At 36.9% G+C, this 22182-nt stretch overlaps 1 protein-coding gene across 7 annotated transcripts in view; it reads left to right on the top strand.

The window, feature by feature from the left end:
* RBBP6 (RB binding protein 6, ubiquitin ligase) overlaps positions 1-21488 on the top strand; it is a 33585-nt gene extending 12097 nt beyond the window's left edge. For 2 of the 7 annotated variants that reach the window (XM_066977343.1, XM_066977342.1), the window contains 14 exons: positions 3658-3702; positions 6112-6200; positions 6323-6419; positions 7256-7395; positions 7984-8156; positions 8891-8994; positions 9359-9699; positions 10815-10908; positions 10988-11066; positions 11154-11211; positions 12370-12735; positions 13094-13195; positions 14649-16397; positions 17241-19754. In XM_066977343.1, the coding sequence (XP_066833444.1) occupies positions 3658-3702; positions 6112-6200; positions 6323-6419; positions 7256-7395; positions 7984-8156; positions 8891-8994; positions 9359-9699; positions 10815-10908; positions 10988-11066; positions 11154-11211; positions 12370-12735; positions 13094-13195; positions 14649-16397; positions 17241-19329 (5526 nt within the window). In that variant the 3' untranslated portion in view covers positions 19330-19754. Of the gene's footprint in view, positions 1-3657; positions 3703-6111; positions 6201-6322; positions 6420-7255; positions 7396-7983; positions 8157-8890; positions 8995-9358; positions 9700-10814; positions 10909-10987; positions 11067-11153; positions 11212-12369; positions 12736-13093; positions 13196-14648; positions 16398-17240; positions 19755-20324 lie in introns of those variants that run through there. The other 5 variants (XM_066977348.1, XM_066977344.1, XM_066977347.1 and 2 more) reach the window with 4 other exon arrangements.
* The last annotated feature ends 694 nt before the right edge of the window (positions 21489-22182 follow it).

Here is a 22182-nt window from a genome sequence, read left to right as displayed (position 1 = left end):
ACTACTCGGTGTTTTTTATTTTTCATCTTTATTTTAAGTATAACTGCTTTTTCTTCACTAGAATGGTGTGAGGCATTACACTAACCCTGGATCATTGGATCTGATCACTCATTAAGCTGTTAGGATAACTTAATCTAGAAATTCATGAACTCTGTGTCTGCGTTCTGTGAAGAATGCAGCCTCTGGTTCCCATGGAGTGGTGTGCAATCAACCTCAGATGAAAACCTTTTTAAATGTAGGTCTGAAAAGACTTAAATCTGAATCTGACATCCGTAATTCTATCACCGATTGGTTCGAATTCCTTTTTCAACGTGAATGCCTCCCATTGTGAGTTCAAGTTAGTTAAACTGGCCCAGTGACCCTAGTAGTTAATGTAATGCATTTGTGTAAACCACGTTTATAGTATTTGATCTAATTCAGATGGGTTTTTATTTCTTGAAAACAGTTATTTTCCTTTTTGTTTACTAGCATGTGTATAAACACAAATCACATGTTCATAAATAAAGTTAACATTCTTTTAGCCTTGTGTGTTCCCTGGCATGTCTGTATTACATTTTTAAGTAGCATCTGACCATAAGCTAACATAGACGTCTCAAAAAATAAAAAAGAAAGAAAGAAAAAAATGGGAAAGAAGTATCTGGAGTGGTGGGGGGAAGACTTAGTGTTAGTTAGAACAGATTAAAGTAAATGGAAGAGAAAGCAAAAATATTCCCCTCTTGTTTGCTCTGACTACCTGATTTGGGCTGTGGGTAGGCATAGGGAGGGTGGAAACGTCCTTGGAACTCTCTCTTTACAAGTCTTACATATGTATGGAGATGGATGGGTACTTAGATACGAAAATTAAAGATTACTGTAAAAACACTGCAGTGTCAGGCACTTCTAGTGTTGGAAGCACAGTGAGATTTACTTTTAAAGCCAGCTCAGATCTTTGTCTAAAGTTTTTGTTTGTTTTTAAATATATTTATTTCTGTATGTATTTCAAAGTAGAGACAGAATCTTAGTGTGGTAGGAATAAATTACTGGAAAGCTCACCAGTTACTGTTAAAAAGTAAAGCATAAGCAGCAAAGTTAAAGTGAGTAAGAAAAACAAAAAGGATGCACAAAAGCTTATGGCTCGAACATTTTTTCACTGTCTTGCTGTTTTATATTAGCTGTTATTTTATGCTTCCAAATTTGTAGTGGTGTCATGCTGTTATTACAGCCAATCAAGGAAGTGGATCCTTTTTGTTTTAGCATTAGTATTTCAACAACTGCAAGCATCTCTGTTTATCCTTAGAGTCTGCATAAACGCACAGTTGTGCCCCTTGTTTCAGTGCCATTGAATGCAACTGCGATCCTTCCTGGCAGGATTTTCAGTTTAGCTAAGATCTCAGGTTTTAGGAAACCATTATAATTTGGATATACCACACTAGCAGCAAAACTAGCCTTTTACCCTATTTTCTGTCCCAGTTTCTGCTTGCTGTTTTTTAGCTTCCGTTTAGTCTTCTGGACGAAACGAGAGTTAATACATTTGGCTCTCGGTTCTGTTTTCTTTCTCTGATTCTTCTGCAGTATTATCTTAGGGCTGTGCGCTAGATTCCTGGAGATTTTGTTTCTGCTTCACTAATTTGAGGGACTGGCAGGAACTACTTCAATGGAAATGTAAAGATAAAAAAAAAAAAAAAGAATGAAAAGAATGCAGGATTGTTGGAAGATGGCCATTGGGCACACTTACTCAATAGTGCATTGTCTGTTTGCTGCTTTTGGTACCAGTTTGGTAGAAATGAGTGCCATCATCTCCTTTAAGAAATTAGACTGTTGCCTGCAGGCCGAACAATACTGTTTCCTAATAAAATATAAACACTAATTAACATTTTATTAATGGTTTTGTTTCAGTAACTGGTCAATACTAGACTGTTTAATATCTCATTAGATTGCTAGGCTCCAATAGATAGCTTTCCTAATATTTTAGTTGCCTCTGAAAACACACAAAATGGTAGCAGTTGTGCCTCCCTTGAGAGACCTCTTTTTTCCACATGTAAAGGAGTGACACATGGGGTGTAAAGCTTCACAATACTTAATCAGACATCCTTTTAAACATAAGTACAAAATCTTCTGAAAAGAACGGAAGTTGAATCTTCTGGTAAGAGTTGCAGTGGAAAAAAGGTCTCTTATTCCAGATCTAGGTCTTTTCAAAAGACAATTTAAAAATATGTTCAGTTAGTAATGTAGTAATGTTCATGTGCTTTCCCAAACATATAGGGAAGGAATGATTAACTAAAACCAGTGCTTTACTGGAGTAAGGAAACATCTTCTGTGGGTCGATATTTTTTCCCCTACAGTCTGCTAAAGCTACTGCCTTGAGTTCTTCCACCATGTTAGGTAGTGTTGTACAAGAGTGTTGGTTTTTTGTTTTTGTTTTTTTCAGGGAAGAGTTTTTAATGTTTTCTGATCAATTTTGTGATCTCTTGAGGAGAGCTGTTCAATTTACATTCTGAAATTTTATTCTACTTTTTTTTGAACAACTTATAATAAGCAGAATTCGGAATGTCTTTCTGATAACGTTAACTGGTGTAAGCTTACTGCTGCCTGTGACATAATTCAATAATTCATAATACTGGAAAAGGAAAGGGAGTTAACTGTTTTCAGTTGTGGAAAAACTACACTTCGGTGTTGGTTCTCAGTAGCCACAGCAGTCCATTGTTAACTAGTGGCCTTAAGAGCTCATTCCTGCAAGCTGTTCCTGTAGGTAGCTGAGTGAGGAGAGTGGTTGCAATAGAAAAAAAAATGACAGGATTATGTTCTGAATCCATCTTTCGTTATCAATAATATGCTTTATGTTTCTTGCTCTTGTGCATTTAGTACTAGGCTGCTATTTGAAAACTATTTTTGGTCTGATAGCAAGGAGAATACTGAATGCTCACACTTCCCAAACTAATTCATAGTATGAGGTCTAATAATAAATAATGCTAGAAATTAGTTTTCTCATTTTTTATAGACTACTTTATCATGGTAAACACCTTAATTTCAGTGATTTAAGGAGGTTTGGCTTTTTATCTAGGCAAAGTGATGGGTTGTTTTTATGACTGATGTTTTGGATTGGTATTTTTATTAGGGTTTTGTGGGGTGTGGTGAGTTTGGCATTTTTAAACGATGTGAGGGGCAGAGTTCATGGTTCAGAGCTAATATGCCTGTGCTTTATTTTCACAGGCAGCTGCTGTGTTCACAAAAACATAACCCTGTGCATTTAAAAACGATGAAACATTATGCAATTGATTTACAAATTACACTGAAAATAAGTTTCCTGTAGTGATGCTTCCTTCTCAAATATTTTTTTTTGAAAAAATCTTTTTAGCAGAAAATTGACAGTTTCCCTACCCCTTTGACTTTTATGCAGCTGTGAGCATTTGACAAAAATCCCTCTGAGATAGTCTTGAGCAATAAGTCGATCTCAGTTGGTTTGGTTGTTTTAGTTTCTTCTCATTAACCATATAGACACTCTTAAACTCTTGTAAGTCTGGACTTTGTTTTGAACAAATACAAATTACACTAGGTTAGAAATGCCTCTTCCAGAGAGACACAGATGATATAGTGCAGACTTTCAGACTGCAGTAGAGGTTAACTGTTGCTATGTTTTGATTGTAGAACTTGAATATGTGTTTAATTTTTTGTGAACAGATTGATGACTCTTCTGCATCTATTTCTCTGGCCCAGCTTACTAAGGTATATATATATATTCTTGTCAAATATTTAAAAAAAAAAAAAGTGTTTGCTTCCTATTTTAAATCTTATATTGTGATCTATAGCTGGCTTACTGTTGTAATTTGAAGAAAAAAACCAACACTTTAATTTTTAATAAGTTAAAGTATTTATTTTAACTTTAAAATGTGTGTAAAATTTGATACTATCCTGTAAAGAGTAGTTCCCAGTTTGGGAAGATTGAAGGGGAGTACCTTATCAGCCTCAACATAATGTTGCAGTATTATTCATCTTCAAGACACAAAGAAGAAGCACTTCAGAAGCTGTTTACCGTTTTTCATACGTTTCGTTAATTTTTCGTTGGAAACTAACACAATTTTTACAGAAGAATTTAATTGGCTGTAAGTTATGGACATTTCAGGGGGGTTTGCAACAGCCAAAATACAAACATTTCTGTAACATGGACAATTGCATGGTTATTTTTGAATTTCTAGTCTTCATAGATATAGATCCATTCTTGAATGTTGCACAGTTTCATAAGTTGTAGAATATATAGTGGGCAACACGATCTAATTTGTTTGAACACAGACTGTAAATTGTGTAAATGTACCTAATTGTTTATAGGAATATACCAATGTGTATGTGTGGCATATTAGCACGTGACCTTCTGAAATTGTTGTAATGCCATGTTTTGCTATGAAACTGCTTGCATTTTTTGCTCAATAATGTGTAACTTTGTCTGGGAAAGCACTAGTGATTGCACTTTGGAAAAGGCTTAGTTCTAGCCAATTAAACTACCAGTCTTTAAATTACAAAGATTAGAGAAGGCAGGGTCTAATGCAGAGTAGCTAGAGTTTGTTCTTCTGAAAAGAAAAGCTGGAGTTCATGTCCAAGAAAGAGAAGCCTTCCCACTGGTAAATTTTTCCCCTACCCACTGCAGAAATTAAATTGTATACATCTGGCCAAAAAAAAAAAAAGGGAATGTAGCCACCTAAAGAAATTGGTCTCCATTAGTGCTGTCCCTAAACATGTCCTTGGTTCTGTGAACTCATGTCAAGTTTTATTCTAAACTGTGAGAAACTGTCCAAGCGGTGTGCACATTTAAGTTTTCAACAAAATCTGAACATTTTAGAACAACACAGGAACATAACGAAGCAGCTCAAAACTGTTACGTACCCTAACCTCTTCAGTGCAGACTGGCTTAGCCTGGAGGCAATGTGTTAACAGTTTCCTGTTTTATTACTACTATGTATTAAATGCCATATTTGACTTTTGGTCTATTCCTAATAATGTTTTGTGGGTTTTGGATGTGTTTTGTAAACCGTTTGGGTTCAAACAAATTAGTCAAGTATTTGTAAAAGTTTTCTGTAAATGTTCATGGAAACGGTTTCATAGATGTCGATCTGGATTATGTTAATGTTGAGAAAAACTGTGTATATGAAACAACCATTTAATAAAATGTTGAAACTAGTTGGTTGCTTTTGTGAATGAATGCATATAAAACCAAGAACATGAGTGGTTGATCTGAATGATAGGTGCTTGAAGGTTCAAATAATTTACAGTCACTCCCTTAGACCCTGCTTGTATCTGGACTAGTGTGTAAAAAACATTTTAACAAATATTGCTTAAAAATCAGCTAGCTTCAATGATTAGAAAATACAGCTCTAGATAAGGTTTATATTACAATTTGTGTGTTAAAAGGACACAATCAACTTGAAAAAAAACCCTTCATTATTGCTTGTAGTTCAAGCACTTAGTATGAAGAATTGTGTTGGGAGGAGCATGCAGCTTGGACTCTACAGTACGTTATGGTCAAATTTCTACTGAAAAGTCTTTTTTCTTGCTGGGGGTTTATAAAAAGCTTGATTCCTTTTAATGCTTATGTGTCAGAAGCTGGATTTCAGCAAGCAGAAACAGCTTCGCAATAGCAAGTTGTGTGTCCTTTTAATGCTGCAAAACGTAAATAATAGTACTTGGCATCTGTGTTTCTGAATTGAATGTACAATGGATATCTTCTCCTTCAAATAGTCTGGAGCATAAAATTGGTTGAAAAATACTAGATATTGGTGGGTTTTTTTGTTGGTTTTGGGTTTTTGTTTGTTTGGTCTTACACATAGCTTCAGTCCACTTTGTATTGAAGAAAATTGGATTGGTTACACAAGTCTTTATGTAAGGTACAAACAGAGCCTAAGGTTTTGAGTGCCCAAGAATGCTCTCTTCAAGTAGGTTAACAGGCACATAAACATCATGTAATGGCATAAGGACTCCCCAGAACATCTTCAGGACAAATATATTTTATATAAGCAGCTGTTTCATGCAACCTCAGCTAGAGTTGTGCTGCTCTTTACAGGATTGGATGAGTGGTGTTGTCTTTGGCTGTGTGGACTTAAATGTGTTTCTAATGTGTGTGTCAAATAATTACCTGTTAAACAGACTGCCAATCTGGCTGAAGCCAATGCTTCCGAAGAAGATAAAATAAAAGCTATGATGTCACAGTCTGGCCATGAATATGATCCAATCAAGTAAGTGTTGCTGAAGTCAAATCTGTTCTTTGAAGATTGTGAAAAAATTGTAGAGTTGTTTGCTCTAAGGGGAGATACACATGTGTACCTTTTTATTTTTTGTTTTTCCCAAACTTTTTTAGTTACATGAAGAAACCCTTGGGTCCACCTCCACCATCATATACTTGCTTTCGTTGTGGAAAACCTGGCCACTATATCAAGAACTGCCCAACAAATGGGGTAAGATTACAGTGGACTGCTGGTATTACTTAGTTTTGTTTGTTTTGTTTTGTTTTTATTGTTTTTTAATGTAGTTACTTTATGAATACATCAACATTCAAATTAAGAATCATTTTTCCTGAGGTGAGATACAGAGGTTGTAAGACAGTATTACAAAGCCCTTGAAATGTAAAGGGAAAGCTGGAATTATAAACATAAAACTGCCTAATTTTCCTAGGTCATTGGCATTAAATATGTCCGTAGATTTTTTTCTGTGTACTTTCATTCATATATTGATACTTTTCAGTTTAATTGGAATTTTTTCTTTAACTTTTAAATGACCATTAACATTTGTTAATACTTCGTATTACAAGAGGAGAGGATATTTCTCTTGACCCAATCTATTGAAGATTTACGTTTTAATTACACTATCTCTGGTTAAGTATTCATGACAGTTAGCATTAGTCACTAAAGATAGGCATGAGGTATGAATTGAACCTTCATACATAGAGGTGAATTTAAGTTTCTTCAGTGACTGATTCAAAGCACTGAAATAAGCTTGCAGTCTGACTTGTACTATGAATGTTTCTGTCCTGATGGAATAGTAAGTTAGGGGATGTTTAACCCCTAAGGAGCCAGAAGTTAAGCCACATGAATATCTATTCAGTTCAGAATGATGCTAAACCTTTGAAACATCCTGGCTGTATTCGTTTATGAAAATAAATATTTTAACCATGCAGTCCTCATGTTAGAGAAAAGGAGAGGGTTAAAGGATTTTGCTGCTTAGGGTAATCATTGAAATGTCATTTAAGTGCGACTTTTAGGATGAAATATGTCTGAATTTCTTTTCTTAACAGGACAAAAATTTTGAGTCCGTTCCCAGGATTAAAAAGAGCACAGGAATTCCCAGAAGTTTCATGATGGAAGTGAAAGATCCTAACACAAAGGGTGCTATGCTAACAAACACTGGAAAATATGCAATACCAACAATTGATGCGTAAGTATGGAATTTATCAGGTGGACCAAAATGTTTCCTCCCCCTTTGACTGTCAGGTCTCACATGTGAAACAACGTTTTTCCTGTTGGTATAAACTAAGGACATCCTACCGTGCTGAGGACAGCAGTTGTTTCTATTCCAGTTTTAGAAGAGTTTGGTAGTACTTCTGTTTTCTGTTGTTTTCTGAATCTCCTTTTGTAGAAGCTGCAAGGTCGATGACTTTAATTTAGAAAAGTGTCATTTCTTGGAGATTAAATTTATCCTGACCCTACAACTTAGATTTTACCCTCTGGCACAGAAGGGATTCATTTCACAGAATTTCCAGCTGTCAGTTGTTTTTCTGGTCTAGGCTAATTTCTCATCTCAGTTGAGCTAATGCATGGGAGAGTTCTCCAGAAGGGATAGACACTCCCTCTTCTAGTGTTGTGACTGTAGAAAAGTATTTTGAATTAAACGCCTATGTTTTTAAAAGGCTGATTGTAAAATTCTTTGATAAAGTCCAAAGCTTGGAAAAGTTGTCTTCAAATTTCTTCAATTTCTTCAAAATTTCTTCATCTTCAAATTATTTTATTTTTCCTCTCTCCCCAGGGAAGCTTATGCTATAGGAAAGAAAGAGAAGCCTCCTTTCTTGCCAGAGGATCCATCCTCCTCCTCTGAAGAAGATGATCCTATTCCAGATGAGTTGTTGTGTCTGATTTGTAAAGATATAATGACAGATGCGGTTGTTATTCCCTGCTGTGGAAACAGTTACTGTGATGAATGTAAGTATTACTCCCATGTTTGTTAATTCAGATCATCAAACCTGAAAGCAAAACTAGGAGCTAACGAGACTAGTTTGTTACTAGCTCTATTTAATGCTTAAGAATAGCCCGAATAAGAAAGGACTTCTCTGGTATAAAAGGAAAAAAAAAAAAAAAAGCAAGCTTTTTTCCTCTTTTTAACTATTTAGTTAAATCCTTTCTACATGCGGAAAGAGGAGTATGGGAAGTGTACAAAATTGTGCAGGTGATTACGGTGTTAGATAGTGAATGCATTTACTTTATCTCCAGACTTTTCTCTCATTAAATAAAATGTTACTATTATATAGCCAACTCTGACTACTGTGGACTTCAACTCCCTCTTACTGTGGATTGCAACAAGTGGGTAGTTAGGTATTTAACCTTCTAGGGAGAGTTCGTTAAAACCTTTAGAACCTAAACTTTTTTTAGAAATGTTTTATTTGTTAACCTTATGGTTGGTTGACTGGTAGTGGGGAAAAGGACTAGTCAAAATGGCAAGAAGCAGTCTACTCTGCAGCTTCAAATGTTATAGTAATGAAATATCAAAACTGTATAGTTATTTGCTGCATAAACTATTGAACATTTACAGCTTTATGATCTCAATTCAAGACCATATTCACTCATTAATCACGCACGTGGTTTTATAATTGATTAGAGCCCAGAAAATTTTCTTAGTTTGTCTAAAAAATTATGTTGATGATTGTAATGATTCACAGGTATCAGAACAGCATTACTGGAATCTGAGGAACATACATGCCCAACATGTCATCAAACAGATGTGTCTCCTGATGCTTTAATTGCCAACAAGTTCTTACGCCAGGTAACGTGATCGCTTTTACGTACATTATTCATAAGAAAAGTCTATTTGTAAGAAAGAAAAAAAAAAAGAAGGGGAAGAAAATACTAATTTAACTTTAAATTGAGTAAGGTTAAATTTACTTTTCAGATATATTATCCATTAATACAGAAGCTTACAGCTCCTCAGGGGCAATCAGGTAAATTCAGGTCAATATGTTATTTAACATGATTGCCTCACTTTTGGACTCAGTGTTAACACTGAAGTTAAGTATTTTAAATAAAAATACATTTACAAGAGTACACAAGTAATTTTACTCCTTGGAAAGTTTTTTTCATACATTTGCTGAATTTTTGTACGACTTTTGTGAATGTTTTTCCACCTATAGGCTGTGAACAACTTCAAAAATGAAACTGGCTACACCAAAAGACTCCGTAAGATTCAGCAGCAACAACAGCAGCAGCCGCCACCACCGCCACCACCTCCACCACCACTGATGAGACAAACAATAACACGCAACCTGCAGCCTCTAATGAGGCCAACAATTTCCAGACAGCAAGATCCACTAATGATTCCATTAGCTTCTCTGTCTTCTCATTCTGCTGCTTTGGCCCCTGGTCAGCCTGTGGCAGCTGCGCTGCCAGTAAATCCGTCTTCTGTCATTGTCTCTGATCTCCCTCCAGCAGTGTCGCTGTCTCTCCGCGCTGAAAAGCCAGATGGACCTTTTCAGTAAGTAAATCTGTAGATCAACGCAAATGTAAAAGACATCAAAATGCTGAAGTTAGATTCTTCCTCTCGAACTTCTCAGTGATTTATGGATCATTAATGACAGTTCCAAATAGTTGTGGAAGTTCTGCTTTTTGTTTTTAGTTTGAATGAGGACACTTTGATAAGTTGGAAGTGTACTTTATTTAAGGACTTTCTCAGAATTGTTTCTTGTTTGATTCCCTATCAGTCATTCAGTACAGGTTTACCTTGTAAGAGGAACGTTTTTTCCCTAGCAGCCCTTTATTTAAATGACAATCAGTTCCTAAAGTATTCATCTAGTTATCACGTCAAACCTTCTGGTTGAGTGTATTAATTTTCCTTTACTACTGAGGAGATGGTGTTTTCATTAAAAGTATACAAGTTCAATTACAGGTAGAACTAACCGGGTGTTTTGGCATTACTTTTTTCTAAAGTAGTTCTGTAATCATTTTTATGATAAGTCAGAATCATTATCAGTAATACAGATCATGTAGTCAGTGACACGTGCAGATTTGGATAATAGTTCTTTAAAATGTTGTAAATTTGAAGTATTTACAAACATAAAAGTCTAAGTTTGCAACCCAAAGAAGTTCAATGAAAATATACTGAAAATATTAACTACTATTTAGGGTTTATATCCTTTCAACTTTATGCCTTGAATGTAAATAATTGCTCTGTCGAGAAGACTGTCAGGCTTAGCTGTACAGGAGGACAGCTTGAGGACAAAGAATCACAATTTAAAAGAACCTCGAAGGCAGCCTCTGAACTAGCACATAAACATATTTCCTAATAGAATTTTTGTTCTTGTATCTTCCAAAATGAGTTTCAGTGTGGGGGTTATACATACTCTAAGCCTTTCCTTTGCAACTGGCATAATAAAATAGTTTGCCGTTGAACTTCCTCTTTAAATACCAGTAGTCCAAACTGACTTTAGTACTTCATTTGGAATTGACCAACTTTATATTTGTAAATCTGATGAAGATTATTTTTTAGTTCATTTTTCAATTTACAGTAGTTAGTCTTTTCTTACCTTTGACTTTATATTTCAAGTAGCATTTCAAAACGGTGTATTCGGTTTGTTGGTTTTTTTTCTGTAGTGATGCAGATGCTGTTATACCTCCTGCTCTGATGACCGCCGCTGAACTTTCTAAATCTTCCCCTCTGTCAATCAGCAGTTTGTTGGAAGAAAAGGTAAATTTTATTTCAACAAATGCAGTGATTCTTGTATTTTGTTAGAGCCTATTTCTAACAGTTTGCGTTTATTCACAAGGGTTATCAGGTTCCTGTACTAAGACAACCAGCATTACAAAGTCTTCTGGGCCCACAAGGACAATCAATACCCACAACTGGTAAATATCCGCAGCTTTAGAATTTCTCTTAAAAAAAAAATTTTCGGATAAACTGAATGGGATTTTTTTTCCTATCCAATCCAAAAGGTCATCCCATGAGAGCCGGTACAATTCGCTCGGCAGGCGGCAGGCCAGGTTGGGAACTGTAAGTATATTCTACAGAAATTAATACATTATCACTTGTAACCTGTTCAATTAGGCAGTGTCACATAACTTATACAACAGCTGTTTAATAATGAAATAAGTATGTACAGATAGTTGTGGAGAATGTAAGTGGTAATTAATTTTTAAATGATTTTATTTGAATTAGCTCTAACAAGAGGGGGATCTGTGCTTCCAGTAAGACTATTTAAAAGAAAACTCCAGTGCATAATTGAAGAGGACTCTGAAAAATTAATACTTTTTCAGGAAACTGTAACTATATGAACAAGTTAAATATAATTAAAGGATCAGATGGAAAGCCACCCTTTTGATTACTGGCTGAATATGGCTGACAAAATTGATTTCGCAATAGAATTTGGCCTCCAACATTATTTTTTAACAATTTAGTTGATACTGACTGAGCAAATTGTTGGAAAAGTCAATGCTCTGATTTTATGACAAGCTGGAGTTTCTTCAGTTTAGGCCTCTCAAACAGGCAAGCTGCTTTCTCTTACTTGGAGAGAGAGGAGTCTGTTTTATTTATTAATCGTAGCAACAAGTTTGTCCTTCGCTCTGGTATACATTTGTTATAGATAGATTGTAAGTGTGCGTAACCTTTATAAAATCTTAAAACAAAAACAAGGATCCATCTCACAGATTATCTAAAATCTCAAATTCAGTAAGCAAGAAAATAACAACAATTCAGGGACAAGAACAGGCCAAATGCATCATCATGAGGCAACAACATAGGAAGCCTATGTGGAAGATGTTAAAAAGAAGTTCAAGAGAAGATTAGTTAATATTTGTGCAGTACTTTGAAGATCAGAAGTGTGAAGTATTAAGTATGTCAAGGAGTGGCAGAGGAGCGGTGGGCACTTGGCACTTGTGAAATAGGAGTCTTCTTTAAGCGTAGGCAGCCTCCATCCACAGTTGCAAAGCTGAGTATAAGCAGAGAAGACTGGGGGAACTGTTGGGGGTGAGAATGTGGAAAGCAAGTATGAGGATCAAGAAATGTGTGTAGACTCAAGTGAACAGAAAGCAGGGAGAAAAACACTTAAGTTCAGGAAGTACTCCCCACTGTTCTCCTGCTTCCATTCGCTTTCCTCTTTAAAATCAGGGCAGAGTGTAACAAACAGTGACACATGTTTTTGGGTTTCTTTAGAAGTTCAAATCGAGGACGCCCGCATAGTGAACGTACACAAAGGACTCAGGCCCCAACACTGCCAGCATCAGCACCAGTCTTTGTGCCTGTGCCTCCACCTCCCTTGTATCCTCCACCTCCCCATGCACTTCCTCTTCCACCGGGGGTACCGCCACCACAGTTTCCTCCTCAGTTTCCACCTGGTCAGCCTCCATCAGCTGGGTACACTGTCCCCCCTCCAGGATATCCCCCAGCTCCTGCAAACATGTCATCAGCTTGGGTACCAACAGCAGTACCAACGGCTCATTCAAATACCATCCCAACGACACAAGCACCTCCTTTATCTAGGGAGGAGTTTTACAGAGAACAACGGAGACTTAAAGAGGAGTAAGTATTTGGCTCAATGAAGTTGTGTTGTTTTTCATTTTTGTATTTCAATAGCATATCGGGCTGCAGTTACACTAAAGTGCGTCTGACATAAGCAAAAGTTACATATAGAACATTTTTTTCCAATATACATTTTCATTGTGGATGGTAAACATGCAAAACTAAAGACAAATGTAACTCTAAAACTTTCCCTAAAACTCGTAGGAATTCTAAACTGTTTTTGCATAAATAGGATGTTCACCTTTTGCATTTGCATGCAGTATACATTTTCTCATATTGGCCATGTTTTGTTTCTTGATGTCTTTTTGTAATAAAGGTCAAACTATAATTGTAATAAAGGTCAAACTTATTTTAACAGGGAAAAGAAAAAGTCCAAACTTGATGAGTTTACAAATGATTTTGCTAAGGAATTGATGGAATATAAAAAGATTCAAAAGGAGCGTAGGCGTTCGTTTTCCAGGTAACTGCTTTACATGTCCGTAATGGAGAAGCAGATTGTCTAGAAGAATCAGGAGGAGTTCCACTCCACCTCACTATCTTTAGATGGATTGGATAATTCAAGGGATTAGCAGTGACAGGAGTTTCCTACGTAGCTCAGATATAGCAGAGCTTGCAGTTGACTGATAGTTATCATTTGGCAGCAGTTATTAAGAAGCAGGTGTCTCTTACTAAAGCATCTCTATAACCATCCTTCACCTCCTGACAACCTTGAGGAGGCCAAAAAATGAATAAGTGTAGTTGCTAGATGTTCTCTGTCTCCCTATTCTGATTGTAACCATTACTTCAGTGCACTTTGGAGGAGATAGGTGAGAGAAATTGTCTTCGTTTCCTCTTTTGTCTATCTTATATGGATACACGGAGAGATTTTAACCTGGACTGCAAACTGGTGGCTTGCGCTAGTATCTTGTTTACATTGTTAAATTTTTCTTAGGACTTAAAAGATCAGACGTGTTTATAATGAATTCTTAAATTGTTGAAGGACTTTCAGAGGAAGAATGATGCTAATGAGTATGTGCAGATTAACGTGAAATAGTTCTTTAAAAATTAACAAAAGAAAAACTTGTCAAGGAAAATACTCAGGATAGTTTGCATTTTCTATCCCAAAAATTCACTTGGGCAGCAGCCTGAATAACTATTAGTAATGTTTGTTACTAATAGTCTGAATGTCTATTAGTAATGTTCTCAATATCTTTATTAAGAGTAATGGCATTGATTCATAATATTACTAGAAGCTGTTTAAAAGCTTTTACATATCGTTTTACTTGAAATGAGGTCACTTGCCTTGGCTAGAACTAGAAATATGTGCAAAATTTTGCTAGGACTTCTGGCTAGAAGTTTATTAAATTTTACGGCATGTAATGTTGCAGTACAAAGTATTATGTATCCTGTACAGATTGCCAAATAAGCAGTGAAGTTAAATTGTCTAAGCTGGCATTTTAGAATTGAGCTTTACTGTCTTCAGACAAACTCGTATTTTCTTGATACTTGGTACTGCACTGTAGCCATTAAGACTTGCATATTTTTGCATCTTACTGCATCATAAACAATTTGCATTGCATTGTAGTTGCTGAGTAGTGAAAAAAATGTACATTTGTGTACCAGCAGAGGCCAGTATACACCACCTTAAATCAATCAATAGCTGTGGTAGTCAATATAATAGAAGTGAGTGGAAATAGACTTTACTCTTCCTGTATGTTTTTACACTAACAAAGCAGCAACTGTTCCGTCTTGTAAGCAAAAACTTTTACATGTTTTCAAGTTCTTCAGTTTGCAGTAGCATTATGTCAGCAGCTGAAAGAAGCTTTGACATAAGCATGTGGAGAGGAAAAAAAAGAATTGAGAGAAAAAAAATGGGGAGAGCGACTGTTTTGAATTAACTTCTTCTTTGTTTTTTGTGTTGTGTTTTTTTTAAGGTCCAAGTCTCCCTATAGTGCTTCATCTTACTCTAGAAGTTCATATACCTACTCCAAGTCAAGATCAGGTTCTTCCCGCTCCCGCTCCTACTCTCGATCATTTAGTCGTTCCCATTCTCGTTCCTACTCGCGATCTCCTCCGTATCCAAGAAGAGGCAAAGGGAAGAGTCGTAACTATCGTTCTAGGTCAAGGTCACATGGTTATCACCGTTCAAGGTCAAGGTCACCTCCATACAGAAGATACCATTCTCGATCAAGGTCTCCAGTATTTAGAGGCCAGTCTCCCACTAAACGGACTATACCGCAAGGGGAAGGAGAAAGGGAGTATTTTAACAGATACAGAGAAGTTCCACCATACGATATAAAAGCTTACTATGGCAGATCTGTTGACTTCAGAGATCCTTTTGAAAAGGAAAGATACAGAGAATGGGAAAGGAACTATAGAGAATGGTATGAAAAGTTCTACAAGGGCTATGCTGTTGGTGCTCAACCTCGACCTCCAGTAAATAGAGAGAACTTTTCTCCAGATAGGTTTGGTCCACCTGGAACCAGACGAGAGAATTCGCCATATGCTCGGGGACGTAGGGAGGATTATGCTGGTGGGCAGAGCCATAGAAATCGTAATATAGCTGGAAATTACCCTGAAAAACTTTCTGGAAGAGAGAGCCATGGTATAAAAGATCCTACAAAGTCAAAAGAGAAGGAGGTTGAAAATCCATTGGGAGATGGCAAAGGAAATAAACATAAAAAACACCGGAAGAGGAGAAAAGGGGATGAGAATGAAGGATTTCCCACTGCTGAGTTGTTAGACAGTGCAAGAAAACCAAGAGAACCAGGTACAGCAGAAGATGTTAAAACAGACTCTCTGTTCATGCTCCCAAGTAGAGATGATGCCACACCCGTGAGAGATGAACCTATGGAAGCAGATTCTATTGCTTTCAAACCAGTGTCCGAAAAGGAGAAAAAAGAGAAGGATAAGCCAAAAGCAAAAATAGACAAGGCAAAACGGAAAGCAGAAGTGGCTGCTCCTCCTAAAAAAGACAATATAATAAAACCAGCTAAAGCTTCCCAAGAGAAGGTGGACGCCGATCGTGAAAAATCACCTCGAATAGAACCTCCTGTGAAAAAAGTGAAGGAAGAGTTGCCAAAGGCAGACAGTGTTAAAACGTCTTCCTCTCAAAAGGATGAGAAGGCTACTGGTACACCACGGAAAGTTCATCCAAAAGTGACAAAGGATCACCCGGAAACCAGACCAGCCAAGGAAGAAAAGACAAAGAAGGACCATACAAAAGAAATCAAGTCAGAGAAACCCTCCAACAAAGAGGACAAGTCAAAAAAAACTGTTGAAAAAGGCAAACCTTCTGATGCAAAAGCTGAAAAAAGAAAAAGAAAAGCAGATGAAAAGGTTGATAAAGAACACGAAGCAACTTCGATAAAGGCCTCTAAACCAGAAAGTGCTGAATCAAAAACATCACCAAAGGGAAAAACTGAACCTGATGGTGAAAAAGGAGAGAGAACTCCAGAAAAGGATAAATCTGCTTTTCTTACCACTCCTGCAAAAAAGATTAAACTTAACCGAGAAACTGGCAAAAAGATTGTGAGTGGAGAAAATGTGCCACCTGTGAAAGAACCTGTCGAGAAAGCTGAGCCAAGCAGCAGCAAAGTTAAACAAGAAAAAGTGAAAGGAAAAGCGAGAAGAAAAGTAACAGCAGCTGATGGATCTGGTTCAACTCTTGTAGATTATACCAGGTACCTAATCGTTTCTTTTCCTGTGCTTTCTCCCTTCTTCCCCTCTAAAATATAACGTCCTTCTGATAACTAATGAAAGGAAAAACAAAATCCCTGCTCAGTGAGTGAGTGAGTCATCGTTGAGCTTTTCAGTTAAATTGTACTTGGGTTCAGATCAAATTTGGTGGGAGCAAACAAGCAGTCTGTAGTGAACGGAAAGCTTATGAGCTTAATTCATGGGTGATATGGTTGACCCTTACTCCTGGGTCTTTTTTTCCCTCTTAATCATTACCCTTTTGAATACTGCTACACATTGCCTCTTCGTGGTGTCCTTTCTGTCTTGTCTTCAGCTTAATGCTAAAGGCAAGGATAACAGATATGTCTGTACAGTGCAATGTTTTGTATTTTAAAAATTGCAAGGTACTGTAGCTGTCTTCTTCTGTTAGAGTGACATGAAATTATAACTTGCAGAAGTAGCATCTTGGTTGCCAATACACTGTACTGCTTTGAGCCCCTAATTGCTCCTTAATTGCTTGCTTACTTGTCGAAACAAGAATATATATCTAATTTATCTACTATTGATAGAAATAGGACATCAAGGAATTACCAGATCAGACAGTCCCCAATCTGATAATCTCATGTCTTAGTTAATTAAATGCATAGTAGGAAGATACTAAATTAATTGATTGCTCATAATCTTAGCCAGTGGACTCATCCTTTTTCATCTGCTCCTTTGTTGAATATCTTTTGAAAAAAATATTGAAGATTTATGAGTGAAACAAAGGCCATTTTATAAAATACTATAAAAGACAGCTGTGCTTGCATCTCTACCGCCTTATTAATGTATGTTTTTTTTCTTCTTAGTACAAGTTCTACTGGAGGAAGCCCTGTTAGAAAGTCTGAAGAGAAGCCAGATACAAAACGAACTGTCATCAAGACAATGGAGGAGTATAATAATGATATAACTGCTCCTGCTGAAGATGTCATTATTATGATCCAGGTTCCTCAGTCGAAGTGGGATAAGGATGACTTTGAGTCTGAAGAGGAAGACATTAAATCTACCCAGCCTCCTTCAAACATAGGAAAACCTGCTAGTGTAGTAAAAAATGTGAGTAGTAAGCCTTCAAATCCTGTAAAACACAACGAAAAAGAGACTGAGCTTTTGGAGAAAACACAGAAAACTACAAAAGAGTTGAGTTATGAAAGCTCCCAGCATGATGCAAAAAGTTCAAAAAGTTCGATGTCAAATGAAAAAGGGAAAACCAAAGAGCGAGATCATTCTCTGTCAGACAAGGATGCTTCTGAGAAGAGAAAGAGCAGTGTTCAGCCAGAAAAAGACCACTCAGAACGTGCAACTGAACAAGGAAATGGAAAAAATATTTCTCAATCTTCCAAAGATGGTAGATCTTCAGACAAACATGATTCTGGCCGTGGATCCACTGCTAAAGACTTTACTCCTAACCGAGACAAAAAATCTGACCATGATAGCAACAGAGAGCATTCTAGTTCCAAGCGTAGGGATGAAAAAAGTGAATTAGCAAGGAGAAAAGACTCCCCTTCTCGAAACAGAGAATCTACATCAGGACAAAAAAGTAAACCAAGAGATGAACGAGCAGAGTCCTCCAAAAAGGGCACTGGAGATTCCAAAAGGAGCAGCTACAGTCCTCCACGTGACCGAAAGCAGTCAGATCACAAAACTACTCATGATTCCAAGCGTTCATTAGAGGAGCACAAACCTCTAGATAAAAATTCAGGTAAGGAAAAGGAGAAGGAGAAAGAAAAGGAAAAGGAGAAGGAGAAAGAAAAGGAGAAGGAGAAGGAGAAAGAAAAGGAGAAGGAGAAGGAGAAAGAGAAAGAAAAGGAGAAGGAGAAGGAGAAAGAAAAGGAGAAGGAGAAGGAGAAAGAAAAGGAAAAGGAAAAAGAAAAGGAAAAGGAGAAGGAAAAGGAGAGGGAGAAAGAAAAAGAAAAGGAGAAGGAGAGGGAGAAGGAAAAGGAGAAGGAGAGGGAGAAGGAAAAGGAGAAGGAGAAGGAGAAGGAAAAGGAGAAGGAGAAGGAGAGGGAGAAAGAAAAGGAGAAGGAGAAGGAAAAGGAAAAGGAGAAGGAAAAGGAAAAGGAAAAGGAGAGAGAAAGGGAGAAGGAGAGAGAGAAGGAAAAGGAGAAGGAGAGAGAGAAAGAAAAGGAGAAGGAAAAGGAAAAGGAGAAAGAAAAGGAGAAGGAGAGGGAGAAGGAAAAGGAGAAGGAGAGGGAGAAAGAAAAGGAGAAGGAGGAGAAAGAAAAGGAGAAGGACAAGCACGTGTCTGAAATAAAGAGCAATAAAGAAAAAGAGTTGGGTTGCAATAAGCCACCTTTGAGACAAGAATCACCAGATGCAAAAAATGAAAAAGAAAACATGACTGGACAAAACGATAAAACTGGTGTCAAGCCTAAGCCTCAGGTAAGCAACCCCTCACGGCTGTCTTCTGATCCAACTCGAGAAACTGATGAGGCTGCATTTGTACCAGACTACAATGAAAGTGACAGTGAAAGTAATGTATCTGCAAAAGATGAGGAAACTGTAGGAAAAAATTCTAAAGAATTGAAAGAAAAAGCTGTTGATAAGGTTAAAGAGGATACAGCAGCACCTGCCACAGTTGACCAGCCTGAAGCAGGCAGAAGTCAAAGTCAAAGCAGCCCCAGTGTTAGCCGCAGTCGTAGTCAAAGCCCTTCAGAGAGTCAAACTCGAAGCCACAGCAGCAGTGCCAGCTCAGGAGAGAGTCAAGACAGCAAGAAAAAGAAAAAGAAGAAAGAGAAGAAGAAGCACAAGAAACACAAAAAACATAAGAAGCATAAGAAACACACTGGAAATGAATCAGAATTGGAGAAAAGCCAAAAACACAAACACAAGAAGAAAAAATCAAAGAAGAGCAAAGATAAAGAGAAAGATGACCAAAAAGTTAAATCTGTCACTATATAGAATGACAGATAAGAAAAAATTGACTTAATTCCTAAGTCATCTGTATTAAATTTTGTTAAAATGTAAACGAATTCAAGCGTTGTAAATAATGACATGAAAGACCCTGTGCTGCACTTAAAATATTGCTGCTTGATTATTTGATTTTTACATCAGAGCTTTATAAAAGTGAACATTTTGTACAGAATTGTGAGTTGTGACCATGTAACATGAAAGGTTTTGCTGGGGCATCTTATTTTTAACCACCGTTAATTAGTTTGGGTGGAGTTTACTGTACTGTGAAAATTTTCACATTTGAATTTTTTTTTAATTGCCTGGCGGAAGAAGCTGGTATCAGTTATGAAATATCTGCAGAATGATTTGCAGAATACATTACAGCCCTGTTATGTCACTTTTTGATTACAATAAAAAGTTTTCAGTAAACTTTATTCCATGTGATGAGATTTCCAGTGATAGCTGAACATAAGCAGAGAAAGGAGTGTCAGAAAAAAAATTACTAGTAGCTTGCTGATAACTAATGTATGAAATATAATGTATCGGGGGGGTAATTTTGAAAAGACTGCTTGAACTTGAAATCTTTTGCACTGATACAATGTGGGGAGGTATTTGCCAAGAGGTGCCCTTTTCCATGTACCCCATCGAATTTGTTTTTATATTTCAAAAAGTATATGGCCCCAGAAATGTAGCCACTGTTAACATCTGGTACTGACTATTTTAGAACAATGTTATATGGGAAGTTGTCGTATTGCAACACTCTTCCAGTTTGTTTAGAAAGCTGTTGCCATTTGTTGGCAAACATTTACACATACATTTTAACATGTCCTGTAATCTGTATTTCCTCTCATAACCAAAAATGAATTTGGAAAAAGAAGAAAAAATATTAGAAGGGCAGATTTCTGCTTTAGACTGGTTTGAACAATGGCAGAAAATCTAGAAAATACAAATTTAATTAGCTTGGTAGTTTCAAGAAGGAAGTCATTTCTTCTTTCTTTTCACAGGTGGCAGTGGTGGGTGTTGCTAAACTGTCGGAAAACCAGCATGGTGATAAATACATCTCATAGTGCATGAAGGGCATAACATCCCAGTAACAACTGGACTTCGTAGTGAAAGCTCTCCACTGTTTCTCTGTGGGATTTGCCCCAAATGAATTAAAAGTACTAGATATTAAAGCAGCGTTTCAGGGCTTCCTGCTTGCAGAAATTATTTTGTTCGAATATCGGCATTGTTTGTAGGAACTGTCACTGGGATATCTAGCAGTACAGAGATAATAAAGTAATTCTTCGTTCTGCTTTTCAGTCGGTTGACTCACATTTTAAATATCAGGTTAGAGATAGAGCATCTTTTCCTTCTGATGGCTAAAAACAATAGCGGAACTAGTACTGGATTCGCTTCCAGTACTTTGTACTTCTCCATGCCAAGGCATTCTTGGTAAATTTCAGATGTTTTCTGCACAGGCTTTCCTTCCAGAAGAAAAGAAGTGGCTAATAGACATGGTGTGTTCATCTAGCATTTCCTGCGTGTGGTCCAACAAATGTGTCTGTCCAAAGTAAACACCAGATGTATTGGAATTTTAGGCAGCTTCAGCCTGACCGTTTTTATATAGTCTGGGCTCATGATGATGAGGCCACTGAAAACAGAAAATGTATTTAGCACTGTTCACTGTGAGCATACTTTGGCCTAATGAAATACAGAAAATTTAGCTCTTAAGTGAAGTGGGATTCTTACTTGAGTTGGAATGTGTTAATGTGCTTTCTTATTAAGGGTCAGAGTAACTGGTAAGCTTATGTAGAAGTTTCTTTGTGAAATAGCTCCATAAAAACAGGCAAAATGCTGTATTTTTATATAACGTGCTGAGAAAGCCGTAGTCAATGCCTGTCTTAATACTCTGTTAAACTCTCCATATTTTTTTCAGAGCTCTGTAACTGTTACTGATTTTTTAGTCTCCTGTGGATTTAACTGACCGCACATAGAATTTATGATTACATTTTTTCTAGGATTTCTGAGCTGAAGGTACCTAAAATGTACCTGTGCTCAGGCTTGAATGGGTAATTTTTACTACAGTCAGGTTTAGAAGTCTTTGGACTGAATTTCTGAAGCTTTTACGCGTTGCCTACAGTAATGCAAAGGGGTGTATCCAAACTGTGTTCTCTAGGTGTGAGAGTAGATATGCCTGGAATGCATTTGATTTCACATGGTGAAATACATTCAAGATGTTTTTAATCACGGAGAAGGAAAACATATTTACAGAGAAAAATAAGTTTTGACTGTCTTCTTCAGACATAAGAAACAGTTGTTGACTGAGTGGATTTAATATATTCCTGAAGCAATACTGCTTTGTCATCTACTAACGGTAAGTGTGGTCTAGTCCTCTAAAATGGTCACAATTCCTTATGCCAGTGTCTTCAGAGAATTGTTGGACTCATCTCTCTCATCTTTCTTCAATTTATTCTAAATAGGTTAGAATGCTGTTTGAACATACTGATAGGTAGCAACTCAAGCTGGAAAAGCCCAGGAAAGAAAGTAGTTTGAAAAATGTAAATGACCAAGAAGAAAACTGCCCCAAACCAGGCAACAAACTAGGTTATCATCCAGGCCTTTGAAATAAAGGAAATGTGTGAAAAAGACAAGGGCTTTAGGTGCAGGATAAAGTAATGTCATGCATTGGTAGAGGTAAAATTAAGAAGCCTAGGACTCAAAATGAGTTTTAGTTAGAACCCCTAATAACTCGTGCATGTTAAAAGTAAAGGCCGAGAAGTGGAAGCTATATTCATTATTTAATGAGAGTAAATAATGGGTGAAACAGCAGTGGTTAACTAAACAGCGTATGAGTTTAGTAAAATATGAGGGTCACGGGTT

This window comes from Anser cygnoides, chromosome 15 (assembly GCF_040182565.1).
Source record: "Anser cygnoides isolate HZ-2024a breed goose chromosome 15, Taihu_goose_T2T_genome, whole genome shotgun sequence".
NCBI classification, from domain to species: domain Eukaryota; kingdom Metazoa; phylum Chordata; class Aves; order Anseriformes; family Anatidae; genus Anser; species Anser cygnoides.
This window is presented reverse-complemented; position numbering and strand designations above follow the sequence as displayed.